Below are 23,327 nucleotides of genomic sequence, written 5' to 3' on the forward strand. Positions count from 1 at the left end.
ACAGCTGGTCGGTCAGGTCACAAAGTTCATGTTTTTAGGAAAAATAAATAAACAATCCTGCAGCCGCCACCCCCCCCCCTGCTGGACGCCCTATGTACTGTACCTCTGAGTGCCTAGAGGCAAATACGGGCCTGCTGAGATACATCTTGTTATATTGGCCCTCAAGAAGTACATATAATAATCTGCTTCCTTCCACATGTTGCAGTAGTATGTTATAAATTAGTTTGCTCTCTGCATCTTTATGTGGTTTACATCATTATCTTTTGCTTTAAATCCCAGGAAAGACTCCATTAATTGATTCTAATTTATATTTGTTAGTGACAAGCAGAATTTTTACTAGGACACAGACCAAAAAAAAACAACACTATTTGCTAATGGAGCATGTATTGCAAGAAAACTGCAACAATCTGAATAATTTTCCCAAGGAAGATCATTTAAATTTTTGCATATTTCATTTATGTGCAATACCACACAAATTTTGCTTTAATTGCAGGAGTGTGTTAGATTTTCCCAGCATATACTTTAAATGGAGGACAAAAACAGAGAACAGAGCCTTACACTGCTACCTTTCCAATCAATAATCATGACAACCACCTTCATCACAACGATGATAGACCAAAGTTATTATTCACTACCGGGTTGCTACCCGCTTTAGTCAGATATTGAAGACCAGGTACATGCAGTGAACATGAGGAGAATTTAGACTCCTTTAGATAGGAAATGTGGAGAGTTTATGTGATTCTGTCTCTAATGGTGTGAAACAGAAGTTTATTTGCTGTGAACACCCTTTAAAGCAGCACTTTCTACATCCCATAATCAGTTGGTCACATAGGAAAACTCCCTAATGAATTCAACAACCAGAGCAGAGAACTTCAAAAGCACTTGAAGCCCGCATGCCAGCTGTGAGCGCAAATCTATATAGGATTTTTCACACTCATAATGAGGTTCAAAACAGTCTGCTTCTATTTCCTGAACCCTTTAAATGGATTGGCGTATTTTGCTTTTCCCCAGGTAACATTACATATTATATATAAATATTTATTACTTATTTTTAATGTCCTAACCAGTATTTTCCATGTCCAATTGCAAAGTTTCTGAGCGATATTTTATTTAATTGCAACGAATGAGGTATTATATGGCAGTACAGAAAAAACACCCTGAGAGATAAGGCGTACAGAGATAAATGACCGCGGCAGTCACTATCATAGCTGTAGTCTGGTACTTTAAGTAATCGTTCTGAAATATTTTGAGGCAGCGATACCCTGAGTTATCTGAAGTATAACATTGAAGATAAGTTGATAGATGGTATTTTGTAGAAGATTATGCTCTATGGCACTCAATTCAATCACTGGTAAGAGCCTTGCTACTCAGGTCCTCTGCCAGGCAATTGCTCAATGTCCAACATATTTCTTTAAATAAGAAACTGTAAAAAACATGTACAGAACTTAATATAAAACTTAAAGTTATCTTAAGTACTTGTAGAAAGATGACACTCATGATTAATTTATGTCGTAATTCCTATGTACTGTTGTTGTTGTTGTTGTTGTTGTTGTTGTTATTACTATTCTTACTATTATTCTTACTATTTTTACTATTATTATTACTATTTTTACTATTATTATTATTATAACTATTTTTACTATTATTATTATTACTATTCTTTTTATTACAATTTTTACTATTATTATTACCATTCTTACTATTATTATTGCTATTATTATTATTATTATTATTTATTCTGCTGCTGTTATTATTGTAAATAGCCAAATCATTTATAGTGTCATTGGTAATTGGATAAAACCAAGTCGGGTGCAAAGAATATTGCTGTTGGTCACCCAGTTATTTGGCTTCTTAAGAAGGCCTAGAGAACTTTACGGGGAGGTTCTAGTTTTGTTGTGCACAACATCCATTAAACTTTAGCTCCTAGAGGAAGGAGAAATATATGGGAAACTAAGTCTAGATTACTTCCATATATTATGTGTTTGTTTCTCTGATTTTTAAATACATTCAGTTGAGATGGTACAGGCAAAACACAAAAAATAGTCTTCTGCTAAGTGCTGCCATTTACATTGTCATTGTTTATGAGAAGTGAATTGGCATAGTATGTATTATGTGTTCAGCACTACCACGAGTCAATGTCCTGAAGCCAAGTCCCAAGTCCCATGACCTGCCTTACTTGTAGGATGATAATGTCCTACACCTTGATGGCTAATTTATACTGGTAGAAAACTTCAGTGCTTTATGGGTTTAGTCTAAGTTTAGGGACCCCTTTCTTTTCAGCCATTACAATTTGTAATTGGAGCCCTGGGTGAAACTAGCAGCCAATGTCCAGGCAATAACAAACAGGATATAATGAGATATATTTATGAAAGCTTAGTATTAAAATGCTGATCTTCTTTGAGATCATTAACTAATGGGTTGTATGTCGTAATAGGAGAAGGAAGGAGAATGTCTGTATGTTTTATATGTCGTAGTAAATGAACTACAAAATGCAAATTACAAATTTGCATGCAATATTTTTTTTACCTGATGCCTCCAGAATTTGAACATTTGCCTTTGAAACTCAACATTCCACCCTATAGGCCCATTCCTGATTGAAATCCACCTTAGAGGATAATTTGCAGCTATTGAACTATCAGAAATGTAGATCATTGGAGAAAAATAATTTTATTATAGATGTTTTAATATTTTGCCAATTGCCGACACAGTATATAATCAGAATGGAATTTCTGTTTTCTTTTATTAGATTTTATAAGCCTAGAACAGCAAGAATTAAAATACGTTTGCACTGAGCCTGAACTTTAATGTGAAATTTCCGATTGCCAAAGTAATGTTGCTGTTAATAGGAACAAACTGGAAGGATCTGAATCAATTGTCATTATTTTCCCCATTGCTAATGGTACAATTGATTGTTTTGCTGATCAGCTACTTATAGAACATACGTTTTACATTAGCAGCAACGTGTTTATCGTTTGACTGAAGCAGATGTCTAAAATGACATCTAGCTTATTCGATTTAACAAATTATTTGCTTCATATAATGTTTAAACTGATTTGGGATAATGACTCCTTTGTCTGATGGTAGAGTTTGGAGTAGTTCATTGATATCTGCTAGTAGGTTTATTAAATAGTAACATGTAACAAGGGAAGAACTGTACAGTGCATATAAATTCAATTATAAGTTTATTTGTTAGTGATATTTAATACACTGCAAAAGATCTAAAGACATTTACTACTCATTTTACTCATTCATTAAATATAATACTTGACATAATGTAGTAGACTCATAGGATTCAAGAGGCAGTTCCTGCTGGTGCCAGGAAGAGCGAGAAGAGGATTAGTCATTGGCTGATCATTGCCCTCTCCATGCCATGTTCATGCTCACAACACCAATGCTGAACTACAGAGCTGGTGACTAGAGATGAGCGAACTTATGAAAAGTTCGGTTCGGCTGGTTCGCCGAATTTCACAAAAAAGTTCGATTCGGACCGAACTAGTTCTGACCGAAGCTGTAATTTCCATGGTACTGTCCAGGGTGCTGAAAGAGTTAATGAGCTGCACTAACTCTTTCAGCAACCTTGACACTACCATGCTCGGCGCGCGGAAAATACAATTTTAATGTAATAAAAAAAATAAAAAAATACGTTCTTACTTACATTCCTCCTGTCCGGCCTCCAGCGATGACGTTTCATCCAATCACAGGCTGTAGTGGCGGCCACGCACGTCAGGATGACGTCAGAAGGCCTGCCTCCAGGGATGACGTTTCATCCCACGTGACCGCCTCTACAGCCAATCACAGGCTGCAGCGGCCTCTGCAGCCAATCACAGGCTGCAGCGGCCTCTGCAGCCAATCACAGGCTGTAGTGGCGGTAACGCACGTCAGGATGACGTCAGAAGGCCGGCCTCCAGGGATGACGCTTCATCCCACGTGAACACCTCTGCAGCCAATCACAGGCTGCAGCGGCCTCTGCAGCCAATCACAGGCTGCAGCGGCCTCTGCAGCCAATCACAGGCTGTAGTGGCAGTCACGCACGTCAGGATGACGTCAGAAGGCAGGCTTCCAGGGATGACGCTTCATCCCACGTGACGGCCTCTGCAGCCAATCACAGGCTGCCGCGTCAGGAAAGAAGGTCGGACTGGAGGAAGAAGAGGGACTCGTCACCAAGACAACGACCGGGTACGTATAAAATGCTTTTTATTTTATTTTTAATCAGCAGCCTCTTTTCTCTATCAGTGATTGATAGAGACAAGTGGCTGCCGATTAGTATAATATTTTTGTAATGTTTTTTCTGCCCGCCCGGGTTCGGTCAAAACGTGTTCGGCCGATCCCGGTGAAGTTTGGATTCGCTGCGAACTGAACTTTTCGCGATGTTCGGACCGAAACCGGTTTCGGATGTCCCAGTTCGCTCATCTCTAATGGTGACATAAGAATTTAAAATTGACATTCCATTTGATAATCAGTTTGTAGTTGAAACGAAGAAGCCTCAAAACTTGCTAAACTACTGAAAGAAATGACACACCGCATATAGTGGGTTTTTACATTGCCAAATGGACTACAGAGCTGCATGTTACTGGAGCTTCACTATAATTTTCCTTACTATTGAGATTGAATTTGAGCTTACAGTTCATTTAACTACCGTCCGTTCATTTGGTGCTTATGTTGCTTCTCACATTGATCATATCTGTAAGGCCTCATGCGCGCAACCATAAAAAAAATATGTTACTAGTAAGTTATTCTATATTGCAATGGTTCCATATGAATTCTCTGCTGAATTTATTTTTTCTTCACAACTTCTGTATCCTTTCCACAGGCCTGCTATAAAAAATAATAATAATTTTCAAGCATATTGCAGTATATGAACTGTGTGTAGAAAATGACAGCTTTACAGAAGTTTTATACAGATCCGTATGTAGAGTATAGAGAGAATAGAATTTTCAGGTCTCCAATAACTACTATGGGGTAAACGCAGCCTGCATACATGTCTGATGGAGCAAGCTGTGATTATTTTTATATAGACTACATATTAAAATACTGACATAGGAATATAAGGCAGTGTGCATGAGCCCTAGACTTACATTAGCTGCTCATTAGAGACCTTTTCCATTAGGATCCTGAACACACTCATGTGCATATACTAAATGGTTTAGTGAATATAACACAGACTGTATTCATTAGATGTAATAAAATGGCTGTGCATTTCTTGTAACTAACCCTACATTTTATGTATCTGCAGCCTTCCTGCTCCAGTTTCTGCGACTTGTCTGAGATGTAAGTTCCGTTCATTTCTATCTATATTGAAACCTATTCCTATATGTCTAAGCCATACATTTTATTCTGTGTTGTATCTTCTAGATGTGTCAGTTACATTGAACAGCCCTTAAGTGTATGGTATATGTGGTAAGTATGAATGAAATCCTCTGTATACTGAACCCCTCTAACCTCACCTGTCAGTGTTCACCTGTCTTCGTGCAAGTGGAAGGCCATGCCCCTAATACAAATGAAAAATGAATTAAAGTCAGAAAAATCGGACTCATTTGGTCCAGATACCATTTTATTAATACCATTAAATTAGATAACTGCTGTAATTTAATTCATACATGACCGCCAATATGTTATAACTTTATAAAAGTTAACAGAGTCCTATTACACTGCCCAATATGGGCCATGAAAACGAGCTCTGATTAATGAGACAGCTCGTTGGTCGGCGCTCATTTGCTTCAAGGAGCAATGATCGGTTATGTATGGGGACGAGCGATCATTACTTTGATCGTTGTTCTCCATACATTTCGATTATGTGGGCAGCACATCTCCCTGTTTATACAAGAAAATGTGCTGCCGACTAGCGACCAATTTATTGACCGCATAAATTAACAGATCAGCTGATGGATGAGCGTTTACACAGGGCAATGATCAGGAATGAGCGTTCATATTAACGCTCGTTTCGCGATTATTGTCCCATGTAAAGAGGGCCTTTACCTCTATCGTCAACAAACTAGCACCTCGAAAATATTAAAATCTACAGACCAACCATGAAGTTTGGATTTCAGGCAACCAATATGTCTATAATTCTATAAAAATCTATATCAGGGGCGTAGCTAAATGCTCATGGTCCCCAGTGCAAAAGTTCCCCATGGGCCCCCAACTTCTCTTCATGGCCGAAGAGACAGCATATCTATAGCACTACGACCCCTATAGCTATGGATAGGATTAAATACAGTGGCTTAGAAGACTGTATCACACATGATAGGCTTAGATGCAGGGCCCAGTGGACAGTATGACACATGGTAGGCTTAGATGCAGGGACCAGCTGATAGTATCACCCATGGTAGGCTCCGATACAGGACCCAGCGAACAGTATTACACATGGTAGGCTTAGGTACAGTGCCCAGCAGACAGTATGACAAATGCAGGCTTAGATACAGGGCCCATGTCTGATACGGCCTGCTGAGCCCTGTATCTAAGCCTTGCACATGATAGGCTTGGATACAGGGCCTATGTGTGATACTGTCTACTGGGCCCCTTACATAAGCCTAGCATATGGTGGGCTTAGATACAGGGCCCAAAAGACAGTATCACACATAGACCCTGTATCTAAGCCCACCATGTGCTAGGCTTAGATACAAGGCCCAGCAGTTTAACACATAGGCCCTGTATCTAAGCCTTTCATGTGCTAGGCATAGATACAGGGCCCAGCAGACAGTATCACACATGGTGTGATACTGTCTGCTGGGCCCTGTATCTAAGCCTATCTTGTGTTAGGCTTAGATACAGGGCCCAAAAGACAGTATCACACATAGGCCTTGTATCTAAGCCTACCACATGGTAAGCTTAGATACAGGGTCCAGCTGACAGTATCACCTGTGGGGCTTAGATACAGGACCCAGCAGACGGTATTACACATGGTAGGCTTGGGTACAGTGCCCAGCATATGATAGGCTTAGATACAGGGCCTATGTGTGATACTGTCTGTTGGGCCCTTTAACTAAGCCTAGCACATGCTAGGTTTAGATACAGGGCCCAACAGATAGTATCACACATAGGCTCTGTATCTATACCTAATTTGTGGTAGATTTAGATACAGGGCCCAACAGACAGTATCACACATAGGCCTTGTATCTAAGCCTACCACGCATTAGGCTTAGATACAGGGCCCAGATTACTGTCTGCTGGGGCCCTGTATCTAAGCCTACATAGGCTTAGATACAGGGCCCCAGCAGACCGTAATCTGGGCCCTGTATCTAAGTCTACTGCATGGTAGGCTGAGATACAGGGCCTCAGCAGACAGTAATCTGGGCCCTGTATCTAAGCCTATCACATGGTAGGCTTAGATACAGAGCCCCAGCAGACAGCAATATGGGCCCTGTATCTAAGCCTATCACATGGTAGGCTTAGATACAGGGCCCCAGCACGCAGAAATTATATAATCTTTTAATCCCTCCCCCACCCCACCCCCAAGGTCTTTCAGGAACTTGCATGGGCTCTCCTGATTCCCAGAAAGTAATGGACGGGTGCGAAGTCATTAACAGGGCGCAGTCAGTCACGTTCGCCTGGCCATGACCTGGGCGAGCGTCACTAACTTCATTTCGCACCCCGTCGGCACTTTCTGGGAGACAGGAGAGCCTGCCCGATGTTCTGCCCTGCAATCCACTGTTGGTCAGATCGGTGGGTCTACACAGTGGACAGTGTGGTAAGGGGGGCCTGTGGGCCCAATGGTTTAGGGGCTCTGTCGCAACAGCGTCCGCAGCAACCCCTATAGCTACGCCACTGATCTATATGTATATACAATGCATACATCACTGTTAGGGTTAAAGTCAAAGCAAATGAGCTTTGTAGGATCTTGAGGAATGCTAAGAATGACAAACACTGGCGTTCATAATAGTTACTGACAGATATGTAATGCTACGCATCAAACAGTTTCCAAGATGATTTCACTTATTAAAGCCATATCTCAGACAGCATCTGTACAAGCCCTAAATTACTCCTGACAAACCACCATGCACAATGCAACAATATTGAAGCTGTAATTTTTTTATTTTTTGTAAGGCAATCCTCTTTTATATGTCTCCAATGTCAGTACTGAGTTCTGAAGTGTAACTTTTGTCAGTGAAACATACATTCTGATATTTCAGAGAAAATATAATTCATTCAGTTATAGTGGATGTCACCTTGTCACCTCCACAGTCCTTGGTGAGAAAAGTTTGTCAGCCAGATCTTTACATTGTCCTTTAATATATAGAAGGACATTAATATGGTAACTTATTTTTTGCTGGGAAGCTCCGAACCAATGGCACGTCAGGGGAGGAGCGGCTTGACCACGTGGGGGGACATAGCATCGGCAGATAGGAGGCAGAGTTTTTGCAGAGGCGCCAAACGAGCAAGGAAGGAGAAAGTGTTGCCGAGAGCTCGCGCCTGGAAGAAAATGGAGGAACTGATGGAGAGTGTGAGGGCATTAGCCAGGGAGCGGCCTGGTTGGCTGAGCAGGTCTCCAGGATGCAGGCAGCGCTGGAGGTCAGCACACGGCCGGTGCGCAATGTCCGGCCGCCTGTACGGCTGAGTCCCGACTGGTGCGGCCTGGTAGGAGACAGAGGAGTCCAAGCCCTGCTCGGTGAGCGAGTGGGTGGAAGAGGAGTGCACCCGCCCGGGACAACACGAAGACGTGGAGCAGCGGGATGGAGCCGGCAGGAGGGAAGAGAGACCCTGGATCAGTATCTGACAGGCAAGTGGCTGTTAGCACTACAGGGAACGCCTCAGAGCTGGTACCTGAATTACCTGATGTGGGTCAGCGTTCGGGTGGATCGGGGGTGTGCAGCCTCACGGGTGGCGCCTTGTCCCATGTAGCTGGTCAGAGAGGAGCGGTGGAAGAGGACAGTTAGGCCCCTGAGGCCACGGCCGGTGGCAGCAGGAAGTATGCAGCTGGTTCCGGTGGACCGAAAGCGCTTGGATGATGTGGTGTATTTTTCCCATAGGTCCCATGGACAACGGGAGCTGTCGCGTGGCTCGCCGGTGGGAAGTATTTTTCGGCATTCCAGGACCCGGACTAGGAGTCGGGATCGGAGGCCGGCTATTGAATGGAGGCGCAGTGATGGATCGCTGCCGGGATCCAGACGTATGCCGTGGGTGGTTGGATGTTGGGAGGAGTTCGGCTAGATCATCTCTGGAGGCATTGTCACCGATGCGAAATGCAGGACGATCATCAGGGGCGGAAGGGACGGCTGGAGTATTGCCCGGGTACCAAGACGCGGTGGAACATGGCGAGTGTGCACAACCCGGTTTGCAGAGGAGTGGTGCAGCTTGAGGGTCGGCTTCTCTGTCGGGAGGTGAGTTGGGTGTGTCCGCAGGTGATTTACTGAGGGTCTTGGTGGATGTAAAAGACTTGTTGTCTGCTAAGGTGGGCCGGGTGACGGAGCAGGCTGATGTTGGGGTAGCGGGGGCTTGGAGGGAAGTTCGGGAGTCGGGGCGTTCTTCTCCAATGGGTAGTACGGCTGGAGGGGATGATGTGTCGGGTTCAGCGTTAGGAGGCTCTCAGATGGGGACTGTCGGTCATCCTGTGGCGGGTATGGGACCTGTAACGGATGTTGCTCACAGGGGTTCTTATTTTGCCTTTTCGGGCCCGCTGGGTGCGCACTTGAAGGACGAGGTTCGTCAGAAGATTGAAAATGGGGAATATGTGGAGCTGTTTTCACTCTTACCGCTTGAGGATTTCTCGGAGACGAAGGAGACGGATACAGCGAGAAGTTGAAGAAACGAGAAGAGGAAGAACGCAAACGTAGGTACAGGAAGATTCCGAAGACGTTTGGGAATTGGTTGAGAGCCTTTTGTATTTACGCGAGCTTTTGGGGGGCTAAATTCCCAGATCGTTGCGCTTCTATGTTTTGTTACATTGAAGGTATTTGGGATGCTTGCAAGACCTATGGGGGTCTCGCGTGGTGGCGTTACGATTAACAGTTTCGTCAGCGGTTGGCGGCGTACCCAGCCATGCAGTGGGATCAGTTGGATCTGCCGTTATGGATGATGCTGATGATGGCACAGTGACCGGCCCCCTTTCACGGGGGGAAGGGGGCCGGGGGGCAAGGTTCTGCTCAACCGGCCCTTAACAAAAAAGGAATGTGTTGGCCCTTTAATGAGGGACACTGCAAAGTAGGTCTGTCCTGTAAATTTAAGCATGAGTGCTCTGGGTGTGAGGGTTCGCACCCCTATTCCCGCTGTTTCAAGCATCATGGAAAGCGACTGGGGGATGCGGCTGGAAAAGGGGATGACCCCAGTGAGGCTAGGCGCGATGCTGCCGTGGCTAGAGCGCTATGGCAATAGAATGCATGCAAATTTATTAAGGGACGGTTTTGGGAACGGTTTTCCCATTCCGGTTTCGTTAAGTAATGGTGGTTCCGGTGTTTCGGTGAATTTAAAATCGGCTATTCAGTTCCCGGAGGTGGTTCGGGAGGAAATTAAAGTGGAAGTAGAATGGGCAGGATGGCGGGCCCCTTTTCATCCCCGCCCCTTTCTGATTTTCATGTTTCACCATTGGGGGTTGTTCCAAAAAAGGAGCCAGGAAAGTTTAGGATGATTCATCATCTGTCTTTTCCAAAAGGGCTATCGGTGAATGACAGTATAGACAAGGAACTTTGTTATGTGTCGTATGCTTCTTTTGATAGGGCAGTAGGTTGTTGGGCATGGATCATGAGACATTCGTACATTTATTGGGCACATAGGAGAGCTGGAATGAGGAAGAATGGACAACAGCTCGGCTTTTCGAAGGACCAGATGGATCTGAAGTGGTTCGGTTACGGGCATCTTCGATGGGACGATTTTAGTGCTACATGTTGGTGGTAATGACCTCAGAAAACTGTCTCAGCGTGACCTGTTGAAGGTGATGGAGAGGGATGTCGTTCGATTATTGGGTCTATTGCCAGGTGTATGATTGGTCTGGTCGGAGATGGTGCCGAGGTTGGTGTGGCGACACGCCAGGGACCCGTTAGCGCTGGCTAGGTCCCGTGGCAAAGTCAACAAGTGGCGGCCTTTATTCGTCTCCTTGGGGGTGTGGTGGTGCGTCACCGCCTATTGGAAGGTGTGGCAACTGGTTTGTTCTGTCCTGATGGGGTACATCTGATGGAAATTGGATTGGATATCTTCAATGTGGGGCTGCAGGACGGCCTTGAGGCGGCCTTGGCTATTGGTGGGGGAGTGCAGTCGGCCTGAGGTGTCATACGACTGGCTCTTGGTGGGGGTAGTCAGCCTGGGGGGTGTTTTTAGGCTGAAAATGGGGGGAGTCTGAGCGCATGCTCACTCAGTTGGTAAAACTGGGTGGGGCATGATGACGAACCCCTTGTATGTTATTAATTTACATGTTTTATTTATGTTAACAAATTTGATGCAGTTGATATGGCTGGCTAACGATGTTTGTACGCAGGTACAATTGGTTTACAAGTTAATAAATCGCCTTGGCCAAAATTTATACCACATTTCAGGTGTCTGTGTATTATTGTCAGAGTTTAGTATTAATAGTTTATATTGAGCGAGGTAACCCATACATTGGTCAATAGGAGGACAACCTTAACCCCTTAAGGACGCAGCCTAGTTTTGGCCTTAAGGCTCAGAGCCCATTTTTCAAATCTGACATATTTCACTTTATGTGGTAATAACGTCGGAATGCTTAAACCTACCCAAGCGATTCTGAGATTGTTTTCTCGTGACACATTGGGCTTCATGTTCGTGGTAAAATTTGGTCGATATATTCAGTGTTTATTGGTGAAAAATTGCAAAATTTAGAGAAAATTTTGAAAAAATTGCATTTTTCAGAATTTAAATGCATCTGCTTGTAAAACAGACGGTTATACCACCCAAAATAGTTACTAGTTCACATTTCCCATATGTCTACTTTAGATTGGCATCGTTTTTTGAACATTCTTTTATTTTTCTTGGACGTTACAAGGCTTAGAACATAAACAGCAATTTCTCATATTTTTAAGAAAATTTCAAAAGCCTTTTTTTTAAGGTACCTCTTGAGTTCTGAAGTGGCTTTGTGGGGCCTATGTATTAGAAACCCTGATAAAACACCCCATTTTAAAAACTAGACCCCTCAAAGTATTCAAAACAGCAGTTATAAAGTTTTTTAACTCTTCAGGCATTTCACAGGAATTAAAGCAAAGTGGAGGTGAAATTTGCAAATTTCATTTTTCTTGCTGAATTTCAATTTTATTCATTTTTTTTTCTGTAACAAAGAAGGTTTTACCAGAGAAACACTACTATATATGTATTGTCCAGATTCTGCCGTTTTTAGAAATGTCCCACATGTGGCCCTACTGCGCTCGTGGACTAAAAGACAAGCCCTAGAAGCAAAGAAGCACCTAGTGCATTTTGAGTCCTCTTTTTTATTAGAATATATTTTAGGCAGCATGCCAGGTTTGAAGAGGTGTTGAGGTGTCAAAACAGTAGGAATCCCCCAATAGTGACCCCATTTTGTAAACTACACCCCTCAAGGAATTCATTTAGGGTTGTTGTTACCATTTTGACCGCACATTTTTTTCACAGCACGTATTTGAATTGGGCTCTGAAATGAAAAAAATGTCATTTTTTCCAATAAAATGTCATTTGTGATCAAAATTTCTTATTTTCACAGGGAACAAAATACCCCATTTTGTTGCCCAATTTGTCCTTAGTGTGGCAGTACCCCATTTGTGGTGATAAACTGCCGTTTGGGCCCATGGGAGGGCTCAGAAGGAAAGGAGCGCTATATGTTTGTTGGAGTCCAGATTTTGTTGGATTGGTTTTCGGGTGCCATGTCGCATTTGCAGAGCCTCAGAGGTATCAAAGCAATGGAAACCCACCAAAAGTGACCCCATTTTGGAAACTACACCCCTCAAGGAATTCATTTATGGTTGTTGTTAGCATTTTGACCGCACAGTTTTTTCACAGCACCTATTTCAATTGGGCTGTGACATTAAAAAAATGTCATTTTTTCCAATAAGATGTAATTTTTTACCTAAATTTCTTATTTTCACAGGGAACAAAATACTCAATTTTGTTGCCCAATTTCTCCTGAGTGCATCAATACCCCATTTGTGGCAATAAACTGCCGTTTGGGCCCATGGGAGGCCTCAGAAGGGAAGGAGCGCTGTGTGTTCTTTGGAGTACAGATTTTGCTGGTTTGGTTTTCGTGTGCCATGTCGCATTTGCAGAGCCCCAGAGGTATCAAAGCAATGGAAACCCACCAGAAGTGACCCCATTTTGGAAACTACACCCCTCAAGGAATTCATTTATGGGTAATGTGACCATTTAGACCCCATAGTTTCTTCACAGAACTTATTTGAATTGGGCTGGGAATGAAAACAAAATTATTTTTGTCAAATAATATGTAGTTTTGGCTGAAAATTTCTTATTTTCACAAGAAACAAAATACCCCATTCTGTTGCACAATTTGTTCTGAGTGCCGCAATACCCCATTTGTTGTGATAAACTGCCGTTTGGGCCCATGGGAGGGCTCAGAAGGAAAGGACCACCATTTGGCCTACTCGGGATTTTCTAGTGCGAAGTCATGTATGCAGAAGCCCCTGAGGTACCAGTACAGTTGAAACCCGCAAGAAGTGACCCCGTTTTAAAAACTACACCCTTAAGGCATTCATCTAGAGGTGTAGTGACCATTTTGACCGGAGACCTACACCCCATAAACTGTAATGTGGGTTCTCCCGGGTATGGCAATACCCTACATGTGGCTGTTATCAGCTGCCTGGACACACAGCAGGGCCCAGAGGGGAAAGACGAGGGGGGATAAGCTGTGCGGCGTGCATCAGGGTAAGTAAAATTGGGGTAAATTATAAACCAAGGGATGTATGATAAATTTTAAAACACTTTCATACAGAGCTCTGGTTATTCGGGACACGTGTCACATTGATATATTGTGTCCTCCCTTATCCCCCTCTTATAGCAGACTTTGCACCTCTTTTGACTTTTTCCCTTCTTGCCAGTTTGGGGAACTTCCCCTGGAAAGTGTTGCCCTGGTACGATGCGTGTGGGCTCGCTTCCAGAAGTACTGGGTGCCCCCCCTTCTTGGTCCCTAAAGATTAGGTTCTTGATAATCACCTCTTGAAATTCCAGGAAAGTTCCCGTCTGGCCTGCACATCGACGTAGCACGTACGCATTGTACAAAGCCATCTGTATGATGTGCCCGGCCAGCTTCTTATACCACACCGCATGGCGCTGTAGGGCTTCAGGGCTTGATCTTACAAGTCCATCACTCCCATGTACCTATTGTAGTCCAGGATGCAGTCTGGTTTGGGGGTGGCCTTTCCTTCATATATCCTAAACCTGTAGGTATACCCTGATGCACTCTCACAGCTTATACATCTTCACGCCATACCTTGCCCTCTTACCCGGCAGGTACTCGCGGAATTGAACCCTCCCTTTAAAATGTACCAGGGACTCATCAATAGAAATACACTTCTCGGGGGTGTATGCTTGGGAAAACCAGGCACTGGAACGGTCTAATAGGGGTCTCCGTTTAGACAAACGGTCAAAACTGGGGTAATCTCGGGGTGGGCACGGCTCATTATCAGTATAATGTAAGAAGCGAAGTATTGCCTCATTTATTAATTTTTTTAGGTTCCAGTTCAGTTCTGAAGTTGCTTTGAGGGGCCCATATATTAGAAACCCCTATCAAATACCCCATTTTAGAAACTAGACCCCTCAAAGTATTCACAACAGCATGTAGAAAGTTTATGAACCCTTTAGGTGTTTCACAAAAATTTAGAGCAAAGTAGAGGTGAAATTTACATTTTTTTTTTGTCAGAAAATCCTCTTTATACCATTTTTTTTATAACACAAAAGGATTTATCAGTGAAACGCAACTTAATACGTATTGCCCAGATTCTGCAGTTTAGAGAAATATCCCACATGTGGCCCTTGGGCGGTAATGGACTGAAGCACCGGCCTCCGAAGCAAAGGAGCACCCAGTGGATTTTGAGGCCTCTTTTTTATTAGGCACTATGTCCGGTTTGAAGAGGTCTTGTGGTGCCAAAACATTGGGAACCCCCCAAAAGTGACCCCAATTTGGAAACTAGACCCCTTGAGGAATCCATTGTAGTTTTCTTGGGGTGCATGCGGCTTTTTGATCAGTTTTTATTCTATTTTTAGGTGGCGTGGTGACTAAAAAACAGCAATTCTACTATTGTTTTTGTATACTTTTTTTTTACAGCGTTCACCGTGCGCTATAAATGACATATTCACTTTATTCTGCGGGGCGATACGATTACGGCGATACCAGATGTTTATAGGTTTTTTTTATGTCTTATGGCGTTTGCACAATAAAATACGTTTTGTAAACAATCATTCACTTTTTGTGTTACCTTATTCTAAGAGCCAGAACGTTTTTATTTTTCAATCAATAAAGCCGTGCGAGGACTTATTTTTTGCGTAACGAACTGTAGTTTTGATCAGTACCATTTTTAGGTGCATGCGACTTTTTGATCTCTTTTTATTCCATTTTTTGGGAGGTGAAGTGACCAAAGAATTGTGATTGTGGTTCGGTTTATTATTATTTTATTTTACGGCGTTCACCGTGCGGGATAAATAATGAAATAGTTTTGTAGTTCAGGCCGTTACGGACGCGGCGATACCAATTATGTATAGTTTATTTGTTTGTTTATATATTTTTATTAATAATAAAGGACTGATAAGGGAAAAGGGGGGATTTTTACTTTTATTACTTTTAAATCTTTTATTTTCTAATTTTTACACATCTTTTTTTAACTTTTTTTTCACTTTATTACTTTGTCCCACTAGGGGACATGAGGGCAGGAGGCTCTGATCGCTATTCTAATACACTGCACTACATGCGTAGTGCAGTGTATTAGAACTGTCAGCTACTCACTGACAGCAAGCATAGTGGGTCCTGACGTTGTCAGGACCCACTAGGCTTCCGTCTATGGCATAGCCGGACGCCATTGTTTGGTGTCCGGTTGCCATAGTCACCATCGCCGGCCGCTATCGCGTAGCAGGCCGGCGATGGCAGCTTAACCCCTAAAAAGCCGCGATCTCTATAGAACGCGGCTTTTAAGGGGTTAATCAGCGGGGACACAGCGATCGGTCCCCGCTGTAGGAGCTGTGACAGCTGCTGAACAAGACAGCAGCGTCACAGCTCCTGTATGTGTCGGGAGGACGGCCGAAACGGCCGTTACTCCTGAGACGTACTATTACGGCATGGAGCGCGAACGATACAGCTGCCATGACGTAATAGTACGTCAAGGAGCGGGAAGGGGTTAAAGGACCACTAAACAAAGAATCCAAGCAAAGAAATAAGAACAAACCTCACATACTATCCTTATTTTTCTTGCTCCTGTTCTGCTCTTTCTTACAATTTCAAAACTTAAAAAATAAAATATAAAAGCAGTGTATAATTCTGTTCGGAGGCAGCCATGACCCCATCCCCCTCCATCTCTCCCCTAATGCTAGTGCATGTTTGCCAAAATGTTTAGGTGGAAGCAGTGCCGCACCTGCCATGAGGCCAGGTGAGCCGACGGCCTCAAGCGGCACCACCTACCCAAACGGGGGGGCGGCATTTTCAGCCTGGGACGGACTGGATCGGGGGGAGGGGCCATGCAGACCCACATAGCAGACGTGCCGAACGTCTGTAACACTCCTCCTCCTTTCTGACGCTGTACACAGCACATGCAGCCAGAGAGGAGCAAGTCTGCAGGAGGAGCGACGAGCAGCACGAGGTAAGTCCTGCCTTGCTGGGACCGGGACACGTGACGTGAGTATACTGCAAGGGGGGGTCTGGGCATTTTACCGACAGCAGAGGGCTCTATGGTGCTGGAATGATCCACCCCATAGAGTCCTCACATCACTATAATGGAAGGATTAGTGTGGGTGGGGGAGGGTCTGAGCGTCTGACTTACTGCAGAGAGCTCTATAGTGGGGGATTCTGCCCCCCCCCCCCTTTAGAGCAGTCAGTCAGATGCTCAGACCCCCCCTAACCTTTCAGTATAGTAACTAGTCAGGGCTCTATGGTGGGGGGATAATTCCCCCCTATAGAGCCCTCTGCTGTCAGTAAAACGCCCAGACCCCCCTCCCCTTGCAGTATACTCCTGGCTTAGTAGCTTTCCTGTGCTTAATTAGCGTGGGAAAGCTACAATCAGGGCTGTGACTGGTGAGTCTCACAGTCACTCCCAGTGCACACTGCATGCGGCAGCTGCGGCAGCCAGTCTGACTGTGAGTCTCTGACCAGTCACCACCCACACGCAGCAGAGAGACAGGAGAGACTTGCGAACAAAAATAGAAACTGGGGAGGGAACCTCCGGCTCACCTTACACACTCCAGTGTAGTGTGGATTGTGGATTGCGCTCGGATCCTCGTGTCGGCACACGGCTGGCTAGCAAGAAAGGAAGGAAGAAGGTAGGATCCAGCGCTAGGTGGAATTAAAATGGATTTTCTTTTCCAAGTTTAATGGAATGAATTAAAAGGAAGTCCAGTTGTATATTGTCCGGGGTGTATGAGAAGTGGAGAATGTCCTCGAGGCCTACGCGTTTCGGACGACTGCCGCGTCCTTAAACTTGGCTGTAGTGGCTAAGTCGATCTTACCTGCAAACGCTGATGCTGCTGCAGAATCAACTGTAGCCTCTGGTGCCGATGTGGCCGTCACGATGCAGGACCTGTGAGTGACGTCACATATCTGCACTGTCAGAAGCTGGGCGTTCTGAAGAGAAGAGGATGTTACTTCTCTTCAGAGCGCCCAGCTAGTGAAAGTATTAAAAACGCCCCGATGTACGCACATAATACACACCCACTTGGACTTTTACTTTTAAACACACCCACTTGGACTTTTGCAAGCCTCATTTGCATAACTACAAAAATGGTCATAACTTGGCCAAAAATGCTCGTTTTTTAAAAATAAAAACGTTACTGTAATCTACATTGCAGCGCCTATCTGCTGCAATAGCAGATAGGGGTTGCAAAATCTGGTGACAGAGCCTCTTTAACGTATCGATCCTCTCTTCCTCTGACGGAAGAGAGGTAAACGTATATTAATGCTAGTGTGAAAGAAACCTTAGGGCCTGTTCACATCAGCGTTGGCTTTCCGTTCTGGGCTTCCGTCGGAGGTAACCCCGCAACGGAAAGTCAAACTGAAACCACAGCTTACATTTCTGTCACCATTAGCGCAGTCGACTGCGCTATTGATTCCGTCACAAAAACAGAAACCTGCCGGAATGGTGACGAACGGAAACCATTAGCAATGTTTCCGTCACCATTGATTTCAATGGTGACTGAAACGGAAGCTGTGGTTTCAGTTTGACTTTCCGTTGCGGGGTTCACCCGACGGAAACCTGCCATGGAACCCCGGAAAGGAAAGCCAACGCTGATGTGAACAGGCCCTAATCCTTCCCCATAATCCTGCCCCCGCTAATTAAAATAAATATATTATATAATGTATATAGCGCTGTATCCTGTATCCGTCAGGTTAGCGGGACTGACTGATTCAGTGTCAGCGAGTCCTGCAGGATCGAGCTGTTACCGATCACATCTAAGTTCATAACTTAGATGTGATCAGTAATAGGCGACCTAATGCATTCAGGTCTCAGCGCTATATACAGCTGCTCTGTATACAGGATACAAAGCAGCTGTATCTCAAAAAGTACAAATCATTTTCAATAAAAAGTAATTAAAACTTGCACCAATCGCATTAATAGATATCTTTATATATCATAGTGACATGTCCGAAGTTTTCATCGGTGGGGGACCGAGCACTGAGGCCCCCACCGATCGCTTAAACGAAGCAGCAGAAGTGCTGTGCCGCTTCATTTATGATCGACTTTCAGCCGAGTGAGCGGTGTACGGACTCCTAGACTTTCTATTGAGCCCGTACACTGCTCCAAGGAAAGCCAAACAGAATTGAAGCGGCACACCGCTCACCCGAGCACTTCTGCTGCTTCATTTTAGCGACTAGTAGGGGGTGTCAGTGTTCGGACCCCACTGATCAAAACTTCTGACATGTCAAAAGTTTTTTTTAAAGTTGTTACACTTTAAAGAGAATCTTTCACCTGACCACAGATTTGCATTTGAGTGCAGCATGTAATGGGGAGGGCTGCACAAACTCTGGGGCACTTTATATATATTTTTTTCCTACCCTCTTTCCTTACTTAGATATCTGTGCTGTAATATTTGGCGCCCGATATTTAAATAACCCCATGAACTGCCAATGGGGCGGTAATTGGCAAGGGGGCGTGTAACATCGCTGTGACACTGCCCAATAAGCATACGGACAATATCAACAGCATGACCTGGAGAGAGGAAATCATGTGCGCACGCACGCTCTCACTCTTCAGCTCTCTGCAGGCAAGTACAAGACTGTGATCTCAGGTGAGAGATCAGTCTTGTCGTCGTCCTTGTCTGCCGAGAGCTAAAGAGTGAGAGCGTGCGTTCGTGCACAGCTCCGATGCAATGAAACAGAAGAAGAAGAATTCACACTCTTCTTCTCCTCTGGTGTTCTTTAGTGGTGGCGGAGCTGCGTTCACGCGCTCTCTCTCCAGCTCTTGCTGTAACGCTGACCGTAGCTGATTGGACAGTGTCACAGCGATGTTACACGCCCCCTTGCCAATTACCTCCCCATTGACAGTTTATGGGGTTATTTAAATATCGGGCGCCAAATATTACAGCACTGATATCTAAATAACGAAGGAGGCTAGGAAAAAAAATGTAAAGTGCCCCAGAGTTTGTGCAGCCCTGACCATTACATCCTGCACTCAGCTGTACATGTATGGGGAGGTGAAAGGTTCTCTTTAAAAGAAAGGTGTTATAATTATTTTTTTTTATTTGATATGTTTTATTTTATGGGCCTAATTTTTCTAATTATTTTAATACGTTTCCGAAGGTAGCTATTTATTCATATGTTTGTACGTCTGTGGGGAAAGCCAACTTTATTTTTATTTTTCATACTGCTAATTTTTGTTTTGCAGGTTCCGCTGGACCATTTCGACTACGTCGTAGATTCGTTGGACTACTTCGCTGATTTAAGCTTTATTTTTTATTTTTTAATAAAATGGTTAAACTGGATTGTGTGTAAGAGTTGTCATTTCAATAAAATAAATTTCTTTATGTCTCTGTTTTTTAATACTTCATTACCGCCTTAGTAATGGCTGCTGTCTGATTGAGAGCGTCCATTACTAAGAAGGGGCTTAGTGTTAGCCAGTAATAAGGCTATCACTAACCCCTATTATTACCCCGGTACCCACCGCCACCAGGAGTACTGGGAAGAGCTGGGTACGATCCAGCACCCGACCGTCTGAAGAGAAGGGCGGGTACTGGGGTGGCCGCAGGCTGGTACTATCAGGCTCGGAATGGCCAAAAACCATGGCCCTTCCCAACCTGGTAATGCTAGGCTGCTGCTGCTTTATTGTATCTGGCTGGTTATGAAAAATGTAGGGGATCTCACGTAATTTTTTTTCTATTATTTTTTTTTTAAAAGACGCTATTTTTCACAACCAGCCAGATACAATAAAGCAGCTGCAGCCTAGCATCACCAGGGTGGGAAGGGCCACGTTTTTTATCCCTTCCCAGCCTGGTAAAACCAGCCTGTGGCCGCCCTGCTGCCTTACCGTCGCTTCAGATGGTCGGGTACTGGATCGTACTCCCCTCGCGGCAGTGAGAACCGGGGTAATAATAGGGGTTAGTGATAGCCTTTTTACTGGCTAACACGAAGCCCCTTCTTAGTAATGGACGCTCTCAATCAGACAACAGCCATTACCAAGGCCATAATAAAGTATTAAAAAAAACAGACATAAGAAAAACTTTTATTGAAATCTAAACTCCCCCATGCAACCCTCTTTCACCATTTTTTTTTTTTTTAAAAGTAGATCATCGGAGTAGTCCAATGAATCTACGATGTAGTCCAAACGCTCCAGCGGAACCTACCAAAAAAAAGCAGTATAAAAATTTTAAAAACTTAAATTTGCCACAATAGTCACTCGATATAACTATACTGTAATTACTTATATGGTCTGCAGATATCTTGTGTATAACTGGCATCTACCTCTATAAGGTCACTATACGGTGGTAATATTGGTCTATATATAGTGTGATTTATTCACTAACAGTATGGTGGGTTTTTTCTGACACTATGTTGTAGTAATATGTGATCATGGTTTGGTAGTTTTATTCAGTAACCGTATGGAGGTATTATTCAGTAACCGTATGGAGGTATTATTCAGTAACAGTATGGAGTATTATTCAGTAACAGTATGGGGTATTATTCAGTAACAGTATGGGGGTATTATTGAGTAACAGTATAAATGTATTATTCAGTAACAGTATGGAAGTATTATTCAGTAATAGGGGATATTATACAGTAACTGTATGGGGATATTATTCAGTAACAGTATGGGGGTATTATTCAGTAACAGTATGGAGGTATTATTCAGTAACTGTATGGGGATATTATTCAGTAACAGTATGGGGGTATTATTCAGTAACAGTATGGGGGTATTATTCAGTAACAGTATGGGGGTATTATTCAGTAACTGTATGGGGATATTATTCAGTAACTGTATGGGGATATTATTCAGTAACAGTATGGGGGTATTATTCAGTAACAGTATGGGGGTATTATTCAGTAACAGTATGGGGGTATTATTCAGTAACCGTATGGGGGTATTATTCAGTAACAGTATGGAGGTATTATTCATTAACTGTATGGGGATATTATTCAGTAACAGTATGGGGGTATTATTCAGTAACAGTATGGAGGTATTATTCAGTAACTGTATGGGGATATTATTCAGTTACAGTATGGGGGTATTATTCAGTAACAGTATGGGGGTATTATTCAGTAACAGTATGGGGTATTATTCAGTAACTGTATGGGGATATTATTCAGTAACTGTATGGGGATATTATTCAGTAACAGTATGGAGGTATTATTCAGTAACAGTATGGAGGTATTATTCAGTAACAGTATAGGGTTATTATTCAGTAACAGTATGGAGGTATTATTCAGTAACTGTATGGGGATATTATTCAGTAACAGTATGGAGGTATTATTCAGTAACAGTATGGCGGTATTATTCAGTAACAGTATGGGGGTATTATCCAGTAACAGTATGGGGGTATTATCCAGTAACAGTATGGGGGTATTATTCAGTAACAGTATGGAGGTATTATTCAGTAACAGTATGGGGTATTATTCAGTAACAGTATGGGGTATTATTCAGTAACAGTATGGGGTTATTATTCAGTAACAGTATGGGGTATTATTCGGTAACAGTATGGAGGTATTATTCAGTAACAGTATGGGGGTATTATTCAGTAACAGTATGGGGGTATTGTTCAGTAACAGTATGGGGGTATTATTCAGTCACTATGTGATCATGGTGTGGGGGTATTATTCAGTAACAGTATGGGGGTATTATTCAGTAACAGTACGGCGGTATTATTGGTAATGTTGCTCTTACATTCTATGTAAATTACAGTGGTGGGGGCTGTGGGGAAGTGTGAGTGTGGCAGCAGATGATCAGGCTAAGAGACAGTCTGCAGAGTGTCATGTGATGTACTTTGACATGTAGGTGATACTTACGTGTGGGATGTGGGCCCATAACTTGTGTACAGCCCAGGGCCTAAGATCATATTAATCCACCACTGGCATCGAGCCAGCACAGGCAGACCACTACAATACAGCAGGTAGAGCAAAGAAACCAGCCCAGGACGTGCCGCTTCAAAACAGCGCTAAGCGCGACCCGTCCTGGGCTGGCCTGAATGTAATTGCAGAGAGCGACGCCGCAAATGAGACTGGCTGCCGAGGAGAGATATGGGGCAGTGCCGTGCAGACTGTACTATTTGCACTGCACTGATTGGCAGTAAGAATAATTCTTTAAATATTTTCCATACTTCAAACAGCACTTTAAGGCTGTGTTCACACTGAGTTTTTTGCAGGAGGAAAATTCTGCCTCAAAATTCTGTTTGGGATTTTGAGGGAGATTTTGTCCTTCCTGCACGTCGTTTGCCGCGATTTTCACCGCGTTTTTGCTCGCGCCCATTGAGTGCTACGGGCAAAAAACTCAGCGAAATACGCTTTCTCTGCCTCCCATTGATGTCAATAGGAGGTCAGAGGCGTAAACGCGCGAAGATAGGGCATGTCCCTTCTTTCTCGAGAGGCATTCTCGGCCGGTTTTTGACGAGTTTTGCGGCGCGGTTCCCGCGCCCAAAAACTCGTCAACATACTCAGTGTAAACAGGGCCTAACAAATAAACATCAAATGTTTTCCTATTTAAAAAATGTATATATTGCGTGTTTGATGTGTAAAGCTAGGAATGAGAAAACTCTGATAGATTTGGGGGGGGGGCGCCTTTTTA

At 43.6% G+C, this 23,327-nt stretch overlaps 1 protein-coding gene across 1 annotated transcript in view; it reads left to right on the forward strand.

Moving 5' to 3' along the window:
• The first annotated feature begins 939 nt into the window (after positions 1–939).
• The window catches only part of TMEM207 (transmembrane protein 207), a 63,452-nt gene continuing 41,064 nt past the window's right edge, over positions 940–23,327 (forward strand). Inside the window, exons 1-3 of the mRNA XM_075864070.1 lie at positions 940–1,011; positions 5,234–5,268; positions 5,353–5,397. Coding sequence (XP_075720185.1) covers positions 940–1,011; positions 5,234–5,268; positions 5,353–5,397 — 152 coding nt within the window. The remainder of the gene's footprint in view (positions 1,012–5,233; positions 5,269–5,352; positions 5,398–23,327) is intronic.

This window comes from Rhinoderma darwinii, chromosome 4, assembly GCF_050947455.1.
Source record: "Rhinoderma darwinii isolate aRhiDar2 chromosome 4, aRhiDar2.hap1, whole genome shotgun sequence".
Lineage (NCBI taxonomy): Eukaryota > Metazoa > Chordata > Amphibia > Anura > Rhinodermatidae > Rhinoderma > Rhinoderma darwinii.